Genomic DNA, 12,386 nt, shown 5'->3' on the forward strand with positions numbered 1-12,386 from the left:
GCTTTTTTAAAAACAATTTTAAACCAATTTGAAATCAATTTTAAAGCAATTTTAAACCGTTTTTAACAAATTGTAAACAAATTTTAAATCAATATTAATCATGGAGGTGTTCACTTTTCATGCCACGTGATATTTTTACCGGACAATGACATTTCGTAAATGGACACAATTTTGAACGGACAATAAAATGAATGCTATAAGGGCCTCAAGCGTCCGATTAATCCGTTCAAACTTCAAATAAAGTCCGATAAGGTACATATGCAAGTTATATTGAGTGATCTTAACAAGCGGACGGCTATGCTTCGTTCCTGATTTTTGTCAGTTCTCAGTCATAGTTATCACTCATTCATGCATGTTCCTTTAATTTTTATCAACATTGTGAAAATATGGACTAGTACATTTCAACTAACAAGTTCGTCATGATAAGTCAGATAGAAATAATTGTATAATTATAAAACAATTCACTTCAAGTGCATGGTCTCGTCCAATGTGAGATTGTCCCATTTGTTAATCGTAACACTAACACATTACAGCAGCAAAACATTGCTTAGTTTTAAAAATCGACTATCACAAAATAGTGCTTGTCAAGCTGTTCGTGCATTTGCAGTCGTTTTGTGAGCTTTGATTTGAGTTTTATCGTTAAGATTTCGATGGAGAACGGTAGCGAGGAAAAAGAAAATCTTCAGAAACCCTTTGTTAATAGGTTTGAAGCATATATTTGATTTGATTTGATTTGAAACTTTTACAAAATAGCAAGTATACAAATGTACAGCAATTCGAACAAACATATAAAATGGGCCGAAATGTATAAATGCTAAAAAGCGTGGGTCAGTGAAACAAGTACAGAGGACAACTTTCAGAACAGGAGTTTTTTGGCCGCCCAAAGTCTCAATAACATCACCTCCACCTAGTAATAAAATTATGAAACGTGAAAAGTGTGAAACAATCAAATAATAATGTATTTATATAATATAATTGTCTCTCAAATACAGATAACGTCCGTAAACTCTTAAAATACCCCTACAAGTACATATTATACTGATTGGTGTCCGAGAAACATGAATTACGTCATCATGGTGCCTTCTTAACCCGGCTACAGACCTTCCCGTTACGGATGTAGTGGTCGAGATGAGTCTGTTCAGCCCTCTTCTTCTTCAGGTCAGTTACCACGTTCTTCCTTGCTGCACGCTCTTCACTGGATCTATCAGGACAGATCCATACATCTTTGTGTGCATCAGCCATCCTCAGTCTCCCTGTTTTCATCAGAATCTGATGAACTGCTGTTGAGCTTGGGACGGTGATCTTGACTGGTCGGATAGCCGTGATACCTGGCCTCTTCCAGCCGACTCTAGTCGCTTCAAAATGAGGTTTCTCCCCGATCTCCTCCAATAGTGCGGTTACCAGAGCTGGAAGCTGTTCTTCATCATCTTCTTTCAGTCCAAACACTATCAGATTCTTGCTCCTGTCCTCCTCTGCAGCCACACTCTTTATTACATTCTTCAGAATTTTACTGTTGCAGACGGCGCCATTTATGCTGTTCTTTTGTACAGCGGCACTGTAGCTCTTAATCCCTGTCTCCACCGTTGTTTGTACTGTCTCTTCAACTGACGTCTTAAACAACTGTAGTTGTTCGTCCTTCTGCACTAGCAACTGGTCCTGCAACCTGACCATCTTTTCCTTGTCTGCTAGTGCTTCCGTCTTGAGGCACTCAACGATTTCCATCATAGCGCTCATCTGACTACTCTGCCGTCGTACGAGGTCTGCTGCTTGCATAACCCAGTTTGCCATATACCTTTTATAGATAGACGGAGACATGAGTATTTCTTGGTCCATATCTCCACGAATTTCGAAGTTTTCTAGTTTCAGTTCTCTTGCCATCGAAGTGAACCATCTATCAGCACAGCCCTCTACATCTTCCTTTTCTTCATAGTTGAAATCCTTGAGTTTCTTCTGAGATCGGGTCAACTGTAAATCATCCTCCGTGATGTACATTGTATAGTAATGTACAAGTATACACACGCAAAGGCTTACTACGCGGTAGCAGCAAACTGAACTTATCGCAAAGTTACAAAAGATAAGGGAGCTCGATAATTGCAACGTAAGCTACACACACTACACACGAATGGTGTAAAAATGTATATATTAAAATATATTTAAAATATATGTTTTAATTTAAAAATAAACTTGGTGTTACTAGGACAATTGATAAATTAACTGTTTTAACCATTTTTAACTTTTCCAACTTGATACATGCATGGAACATCGTCGATTTGTCAAAAAATTTGAATCGAAAAAGCTGTAAATCCCATAGACAGTATTTAAGGGAGAAGCGAGAGTTTCCAGCGGCTAAGTTAGGCCATACTTCTTCAGTTTCACTTTGCAATACTCAAATATACAAATATCTAATTAAATATTTGAAAATAAGTGCTCATCATTATTTTGTGAATTAGACTATTAGAGTTTTTCTTAATTAATTTTAATTTATTTGAGTACTAATCATAATTTATTATGTACTGATGATGAAAAAAATATTTTACTTATGCTACAAAGAAGTTTATTGGAAGTTTAACAATTATTACTCATTCGTAGTCTGATCGCAGAAAATATTGAATAATTACCACTCATTACAGTGAAGTGTTACTAACATTAAAACCCCACTCATTACAGTGAAGTGTTACTAACATTAAAACCCCACTCATTACAGTGAAGTGTTACTAACGTTAAAACCCTACTACGGTCTCATACCAGTGGACCACCCGGACACTTTATCTCCTTATCCCTGCTTACAGTGCAGACGGCGCTGCAACACTATTGAGGAACTTGAATTGTGAGTTTGTTTTATTACATTATGAATTATCTAAAACTATAATTCGAAAGATTCTATTTGTTTGTTTGTCTTTCTTAAACTTGAATCATAGGTTTATTTTGTTACATTATTGATAATTGTATTATATAATTGCTGAACGATTACTGTGTAATATACATTTACGTTTGCACATTGACTTGTGGCCCACCCTGTATTAAAACTTTAAAAGGCGAATTATAGGGATTGTCGTGGAGAATGTTTGACGAATATAAAACGTTTGGGCTTATAACATTTATATATATTACACAGTAATCGTTCAACAATTATATAGTAAATTATCTTTATTATGATATTATCATATAATTCATGTAATCATTAATTTTACTGTGAAACTTTTCAGACACCGACGCTGGCATCGCCGAGAGTATGAGTGTTCTATTTGTGATAAAACCTTCACAACTTTTGAGATCTTCAAGTCTCACGTTAGAAAACATTATGTTGATGCAACAAAGGTGACTATAATGATTATAGGTCAACAATTATTCCAATAATTACTACCCTGATCCACTGTCAATGTCATGGCCTATTTTGCTGTTTTCTGACAAAAGTCTTAATCAGACCACAAAAATTCGAGGTTTTTTGTCAGAAAACGCTAAAACGGCAAAATTGTATCATCTCAAAATCATTAGCGTGATGATTATACGCTGATAAAGGAGTTAATTGAGATTATATTTCTCTTCATCTCTTTTCTAGGTAGATACTTTAAATCCGATCAAACTTATCTAAATCCCGTTATTTAACCACAGGATTTTAGCGTGAACAACAAAATTAGAGAGACACCAGTGACGTGTAAATATTGTGAAGAGAAGTTCAGTACACTCCGTGATCTGCACCAGCATACTAGTCTCTACTCTGGTTTATATGAACATTATCTAATTATCTAGAAATTATTTGGTTATTATTAAGAAATTATCTAGAAATAATTATCTAGAAATTATCTAGAAATTATCTGGAAATTATCTAGAAATTATCTAAAACTCAGTATCCATACGTTAGCCTTAATAGTTCAGTCACAAGTCACAAGTCACAAGTCACTGAGTGCCCAATTGAAATTATTCTTTTTGGTTTGGCTTACTACCACCACTAGTTCACCCTGATTTTTTGTGAAACTTGGTTTCGAGATAGCAGTTGAGCAACAAACTAGGACCAGTGACCGAACTTTCGAGGGGGTCCCGGACCCCAACCGCCAAACGGTGCCCGCGGGGCAGCCACGCCTATATTTGATCAAAATTAGGCCCAATTTAGCCAAATACCCTGAACATGCCCAAGAACCAGATTTCAGGTGCTCTACTTGTAGCTAGTGGTCCCAGCCTTGAACTCGTATATGAATTTTCATCAAGATTGGACAAAAAATGACTGAGTTATAAGCCAAAAACCATATGACCATATTTGGGCATACGCACCAAATTTGATTGATTTTGGCCCATAAATTGGTCAAATATCAATATTTTTGAATGAAACTATGGAAGGTAAGCCTATACTACACATTCTCTATGATTATCAGCGCAGTATCTACCTAACTGCGGATTCTGTGTTCAAATAATCGTAAAAAATGAACAAAATCGCCCATATCTCAGTTCGCGATATTTGCGAACTGATTTCGCTCAAAACAATAGAACTCAATAGGGTTTTAATATTAAAGGCCTAACTCAAAATTCCAATACAAAACTTAAGGTCGAAATTCGATTCTACGTTGATTCTGAAAATTTCATGTAAAAATATTAAAACCCTATTGAGTTTTATTGTTTTGATGAAAATTCATATTCGAGTTCAAGGGACCACTATAGCTACAAGTAGTGCACCTGAAATCTGGTTTTTGGGCATGTTCAGGGTATTTGACTAAATTGGGCCTAATTTGGACCAAATATGGGCGTGGCTGCCCTGCGGGCACCGTTTGGCGGTTGGGGCCCGGGACCCCCTCAAAAGTTCGGTCACTGGTACGTCCTAGTTTGTTGGTCAATTGCTATCTCGAAACCAAGTTTCACAAAAAAATCAGGGTGAACTCCCCCCCCCCCCCCCCCCCCCCCCTAATCCGTTTTGCCTCATGTTTTCAGATCAGATGCAACATTTAATAATCTACCGTATCTGAAAAAAAAATTAGGCGTTCAGTATGTTTAACGAGAAAAATGTAGATTTTTTAATATTGAATGGGCATGGTCCAAAATATCCGAATTTTCATATTTTAGGGACGGAATCCTTGAACATTATGGTACAGTATGCCATCTGCAAAGCAACAACTCTCAAATATAAAACACGGCCACGGCAGTGGTGAGTTAAGACCCAACGTATGGATACTGACTTTTGCCCCCCCCCCCCCCCCCCTGCATATTACTGTATTAGTAAATTTAATCCGCGCTGGCTGACCTCTCATGTAGAAACACTTTTCTGATCAAGTGCAAGTGTCACCATGTTCATTAATTATGGTTATTATGGCTTTAATTATACTTCTTGAATACATTTTTTTAAAACTCTAATTTAAATGTACATTTGTAAGAGCAACGCTGCTTGCAAATCCATTGATCCATTCGCCAATTTATCAACCTCGAATAGATCTTATTTTCAGTTTTAAATAATTTATATCTGTTAGTTAAGCTTCTTGAAGAGATCATGTCTGATCAGTTATCAGTGCGTGGTGTGATATTCTCTGTTATAAAAAGAGACAAGCATAATATGATAGAGAGATTATAGAAAACCACCATCACTTATATAAGCTTTAAAACTCATATAAGCTTTAACTACCAAATGTTACAATATTAAACTCACTCGACATATCATACAAAATCACAGAACTTTTAAAGTATGCATTGTATGATGATATTTGTATAGCTTCAGCCAGATTGTACAAAGCAATGTCGTTGAAGAATAAAACCTTGAAACACTGCGTTTTTAGCTTCAAACTTTGATAAACTGCTTCTTCTAAACTGCTTCTAAACGGTTTCTTCTAAACAGCTTCTAAACGGCTTCTAAACAGTTTCTAAACGGCTTCCAAACGGTTTCTAAACGGTTTCTAAACGGCTTCCAAACGGTTTCTAAACGGTTTCTAAACAATCTTCTTTCTGTGACTCAGACGACTACACGAGGTGTGAGCAGTGTGACCAGTTCCTGCCAGCTTGTCACGTTCACTTGGTCGGAGTGGACGCTCTGGAGGTCGGAGAGGAGATGATGAAGAGGTACAACCTGAACAAACTCAGGGAGGAAACCTATCTGGAAACATCGTGAGTTTGAGGAATTGTTTTGTGTGCAGCCATGCGGGTACATTCTTTTTCCTTAATTAATCAATTTTATAATTATTTTAAGTTTAAAACCAAAATATTCCATTTTTATTGATTGACGATGCTGTTCTCGGAACACTAACCACTGTTCTTCTGTCTCTTGTTGTGTAATTCCAACCCCTTTGTTAATACCTTAGATGTGTGCTGGACGGTATACCTAAGATCCACAGTAGTGTGTCAACCTACAACCATCACGTCAGAAAGGAACCGTCTTATAGGCCCTTCAATGTGACATTTGTAAAACAAGGTGATGTCAGTTCATTTTATACTTTTTATAAGCTGTTTATACAAGGTGATCTCAGTTCATTTTATACTTTTTATAAGCTGTTTATACAAGGTGATCTCAGTTCATTTTATACTTTTTATAAGCTGTTTATACAAGGTGATCTCAGTTCATTTTATACTTTTTATAAGCTGTTTATACAAGGTGATCTCAGTTCATTTTATACTTTTTATAAGCTGTTTATACAAGGTGATCTCAGTTCATTTTATACTTTTTATAAGCTGTTTATACAAGGTGATCTCAGTTCATTTTATACTTTTTATAAGCTGTTTATACAAGGTGATCTCAGTTCATTTTATACTTTTTATAAGCTGTTTATACAAGGTGATCTCAGTTCATTTTATACTTTTTATAAGCTGTTTATACAAGGTGATCTCAGTTCATTTTATACTTTTTATAAGCTGTTTATACAAGGTGATCTCAGTTCATTTTATACTTTTTATAAGCTGTTTATACAAGGTGATCTCAGTTCATTTTATACTTTTTATAAGCTGTTTATACAAGGTGATCTCAGTTCATTTTATACTTTTTATAAGCTGTTTATACAAGGTGATCTCAGTTCATTTTATACTTTTTATAAGCTGTTTATACAAGGTGATCTCAGTTCATTTTATACTTTTTATAAGCTGTTTATACAAGGTTTGTTCCTTTGGTAATTAATGTGAAGTACTCGTTATTACAGATTAGTGAAGATATATAATGAGTTTTGAGATGAGCTTATAGTTAGCCAAACTCAACTTTTTGCAAGCAGAGCTTATAAAAAAAGCAAGTTTACTGTAAATATTTCAGGATCGGGGACAGAAAATCGCTGGAACAACATCTGAACAATCATTTCACGGAACACAATCTCCTGTACGACTCCTCCGCATCTTTCCCAAGCAAAAACAGGGTTACAATTCGAGAAAACGGAGCTGATTCTCATTCGTACAATCTTATATCGTGATAATATGTGGAACCAAGATATGCAAATTGCAGATGAATGATCCAATGATCAATTGTCAAACTGTCAAACAAATACGCTTACCCAAAAATATTTGGATTTTTCTTTTGATTTTATGTATTTATGTTTGAAGAAACCTGCACTGTGCGGCTGCAAGATTGTTGAGCTTTTTTGGAAGATTTATGCATGACCTATGATTTGGTTTAATACTAGATTCCGATATTGTAAAAGTGCACTTTTGTATGATTGTGTTACACTACGTTACTTACTTACTTAGTATCGCGAAATAGTTGAATGTAAAATGATATACCTTATCGGATTTTATTTGAACGGACATTAATTGGATGCTGGAAGCCCTAGCGTTAATTTTAATGTACTCCGTTCAAATAAGGTCTGACAAGGAACCTAGTTAAATTAAATACATTTGAAAAATGCCTTGGAGTGTTCATTTTAATATCCCTTCAAAATTATGTCCGTTCATGCAATGTCTGGTCGAATAACGTCCGATAATGTATATTTAATTGATCAGACAAAAAATCACAACATTTTATATTTAACATCAGTCAATAATCCTGGTATCATTTAAATTTTCAATCATGATTACGTATGGATAGTCATTGCCTTCAATGAAACGAGTTGATTTCATGAAACAATTATATAATGATAATCAGGTAACCCTACAGTATATCCAATATTTCCAAAGCTAGTTAACCAAAGCAAAGCCATAATACGGACTTCAGCTCATTGAGTAATGGCCCATGAATTCCCCTCCTTGAATTGCCGACCCCTATAATTCTAATTGTAATTCTTAATCAAGTCCACGTCAGCTTTTTTACAAGTTCAGCAAATAAGAAATAAAGTATTTTATTTCGAGGACGAAGCACTACGAGACCGACTTGCGACTATCAAGTATAAAAGATGTAAATTGGATAAGTAAGACGAAGGAAAAAAAAAACTTAGACTGGTTATCAATTTACTCACAGACTGACCTGAGATCTAGCATCTTTTATAAAGGCCCAATGCTCGCTATTTCATAGCATAACACTCGCATTACATGCCCATCCAGTATATTTTCTATCAACATAATATATAAGAATTCGTCAAAAAAAGTACTACTAGACTTGCAAAGTGCTGGCTGCAACGACGAATGGCCACCATTTTTACTCCACAACCTACCTGGATTACGTAAATCACAAAGAACATAGTCAATAATCACTCAAAACCAAACTCATACAGCTCAAATTAAACAATCTGAATCAGGACAACATTTCAAACCACCTGCCATTCTAACAACACATTCCTTATTTCACTGCCACATAGCGCATATCTACACTGATAACACACCTAATTGCGGTGAGGCAGCATCATAAAGTTACCAATATCAAATATGTTTGCAGATCAGGGCTAGTCGACTCGACCAATAAAATTTTAATCGAATAGTTTTAACAGATAACATCACAATTATAATCTGCGTGCCCCTTGGGGATGAATATTTAACTTATTTCAATTATATATTACTTTTGAGTAAACATTGGCTGGTACTACGGACCAGTCCCCCAATCAGGAGGATAAGGAGGTCGAGCCAAACAAAAATCGCACTAAATCGCAAGATTTTCGAAGCCATTGTAGAGACAGGACAGGATCAGGGTCGAAATTTTACATCTCAGCTTATAATTTTATAAAATACAGAATTTTGTTAATGATTAACGAACACTTTTCACATTGAAATTAATTGAATTTGTTATATTTTCCTCCTAGAAGCTCCAGCTGCTAATACAATTAACATGTATGAATACTAATGTCTGAATATTAATGTCTGAATATTAATGTCTGAATACTAATGTTCCATTATATTCGTCTGCTAGCTCAACTTTTAACCAGGACTGCAAAAATTAAGTAGATTGACATAACTTCTCGAGCGCTGATTATATTTTTAGCACAAACGCTGAGCTTAATTTACTGTATAATAATATAATAATAGTATAATAATGAATAATAAATTATAATAAATGATCGTGTTGATGTGAGATTTCTACAAACCCGAGACAAATAGAATTACGGGTATGGGCTGAAGGAAGCACGTGATCACTGATGCTGAGACTGGAGAGGCTGTATATATATCAGCTTGCAAATCAAACCAATCTCACTTCCAAGATTGCGTTTTACTGTTATAGTAAGATAGTACTAGGTCGGAGCCAAGTGCGATTTATGCTAGATAAATTATCCGTATCACATCGCTGTCCAGCATGGCTCATGAGGGCTATCACGTCCTTTTTAGAGTTTGTTCAACTTACCTTCTGTAACATATAAAATAATCTGGACTCGGTTGGCTTGTTGTGCTCTATCCTACCACGTATAATACTATTACTATAATAGCTTCACTTAAGGCAATATATCACTGATTATAGTTATCGTCTCCTATACTTCATATCACCACCTCTAGTATCACTTGTTTGAATCAAATTTATTTGAATATAGTTTTACCAGGATGAAATTTTCTCTGAATATCGTTGTGATTACTACTTTGGCGCTTTTGGCAGCCAAAGCAGTTTCTGAAAAAGGTAGGAAAAGATCCAGATAATGCTTACATATTGAAACTTTGATAATACATTATTGGGAATTAGAGTTTTCAGCGCATATCAAAACGTTACTAACCCAATCTTATCAAGTTGCTTGCTTTTGTCATTAATTATTCATGGCCTTTACTCCTTGAAAAGTCAAATGGCACTTAATTTATCACATGGTTTTTCAATTTTTGGAAATTTCATAATATTCAAAAGCATTCCATTCCAGCTTGGAGAGAAGATAGGAGATGTGGAGAAAACTTCCCCCTCGCTGACGGTACCCCTGCTCAGTGTAATCCTGACAGCGAATATCGAGATACTGATAGATGCTGTACACCGTCTGGGTGGTGCCGCGGCGTCGGTTCATACTGGCACATGCAATGCGATTGTGAAGATTGCATTGACTACAGCAAGGAACTGAACAGTGAGTCTTTCTCAACTATAATTGATAAATAATCCATACAAAAATCCCCTGATCGGTTTCAAATCCCCTCAGTGTTGCTCGATATAATGATATTGTTATACTTATAACTTTTAATATTGATATGTGCCGCTGTCCTTATGTAAAAGTACACATTGTCATTGACTCATCCCTTTACTTGTAATGACCTTCATTATTATAGCTTTAAGCACTTTTTACGGGTTTGAGGTTAACGTTTATCCAGAAATATGTTCTTTATAGCCACACAGTTAATTTCATTTTACTTTCACAGGTAATGGTATAAGTGAGTGGAAGCCTTTTACCTATAGTAATAGATTGGAAATTCCCACCGACAGCTACTCCAGAAAGGTGGAAAGGTACTTCGTCAGGCAACCTTGTGTAGCCGGAGGAGATATGAAAGAGTTTCTTCTTGTCCTCCGAAGTCAGAGTGCGTCAGCGATTGGTAGCAGGGGAATCAATTCGATAGTCAGGCTTTCTACTAAGGTGCGTTTTCCAGCTATGATAAAGTTAATGTGGCTCATGTTATGTGTTTTTCATCCGGTCACTTAGTGTGCAACTTATTATATCGCAATGCCAACTTTACCATTCGTTGTACATCCAAATAATGTCAGTGTAATTTCAAATTTGGCATGGCTGAAATGTAACACTTGATTCTTATTTTATGTACCTATAATAATTAATTGGATTTTCAACAAAAAAATGGCCAAAATATTTTTCAGTTTGGTTAAAATTTAGTGGAATCAGTTGAAATCTGCTTTGTTCTTGGGTACACAAGCGAAACCCATAGCTGTTTTTATCTCTTTATTAAATTTAACGAGCGTGCTAAACTTAGATGAGAAATATGGACCCGTACGTATTAAATACGTAAATTAAACAGCTGGCGACTATATAATAAGTACCACGTACTTTTTGGTACCGAAATTTTATAAAAATTTCATATTACAAAAAATTCAAGTTTTACAAATAAGACTTGAATTTTTTGTAATATGAAATATTGGACGCAATATTTTAAAACTTCTAGTCTTTAGCCAATGAACCAATCAAAACTCGTTATTTTTCAATGTAAATATTTAAGTACTTATACTACTAAACAATCAGGATAAAAATAAAAGTCAACTTATTTCTACTTTAAAAGATTCCTATATCTATTTTCAAACAGTCATGACTCATATTTCAAAATATTTATCTCGTGCATGGTTTTTGGGACAGTACTTTTCAATACAAACTTAAAAATACACATGACACCGTCGAATTGTAAAGTAGGTACGATTAGTCCGTACTTTTCATTTTAGGTGCTAAATCACCTTAATGTAGAGTTATTTATCATTATCCCTTACTCCCTTAGTGATTAGTTAACGAAAACAAAAAATACAACATATCCTCCAGGGAAGAGGGTACATTTGGTGTGTTGATATTCGTGGTGCACATCATAAAGGACTTGATACTTGGTTTGACTTGAATGAAGATGCTATAAAATGTGAACCTGATGGAAGATACATTATCTTTGTGTGAGTTTGGAATGGTGACCTTCAACATTGCTATAGAGTCACAGAAATTAAGATGTTTTTTATGATGTCAGCAAAATCCATTTGATTTTGACGGCTATCAAATAATATATATTTATTGAAGACGTTTTAAATTTTCGGAACGTTTGCATATTATAAATACTACAATTTAGTTGTTAGTTCCTAAATAAATTAAATGTTCCTGTAATAAATCAATAATTATTATTAGAGTGGAGAAAACAGCAGGCAGAGTCACCATCAAGAACGAAAGAAAAGTTTTGTACAGCCTGCACTTTGATACTGAAAAGTACGGAAAATGCAGCGAGGAGACAAACTTTGTCGAACCTCAAGAACCACATGAGACCAAGGGAGAAGGGTTGGCTATTGGTTTCTACTCCCATCCAAGTAAGTTCGCGGACATCCAGTTCCACTATAAGTATAAGTAGATTACTGGGCGGCGCTCAGCCTGTCATTCCGCCGAATCTCTATGTTTATCATTATGAACATGATAGCC

At 35.3% G+C, this 12,386-nt stretch overlaps 1 protein-coding gene across 1 annotated transcript; it reads left to right on the top strand.

Annotated features, from left to right (window-relative positions):
- The first annotated feature begins 582 nt into the window (after nucleotides 1-582).
- On the top strand, nucleotides 583-7,787 carry LOC134814127 (zinc finger protein 28-like). Its single transcript, XM_063822162.1, has 7 exons — nucleotides 583-703; nucleotides 2,705-2,827; nucleotides 3,207-3,318; nucleotides 3,613-3,721; nucleotides 5,934-6,081; nucleotides 6,276-6,385; nucleotides 7,211-7,787. The coding sequence occupies exons 1-7, from the start codon at nucleotides 651-653 to the stop codon at nucleotides 7,243-7,245; spliced, it is 690 nt and encodes a 229-aa protein (XP_063678232.1). The 5' UTR covers nucleotides 583-650; the 3' UTR covers nucleotides 7,246-7,787.
- Nucleotides 7,788-12,386: the final 4,599 nt, after the last annotated feature.

This window comes from Bolinopsis microptera, chromosome 4 (genome assembly GCF_026151205.1).
Source record: "Bolinopsis microptera isolate Bmic1 chromosome 4, MBARI_Bmic_1.0, whole genome shotgun sequence".
NCBI classification, from domain to species: domain Eukaryota; kingdom Metazoa; phylum Ctenophora; class Tentaculata; order Lobata; family Bolinopsidae; genus Bolinopsis; species Bolinopsis microptera.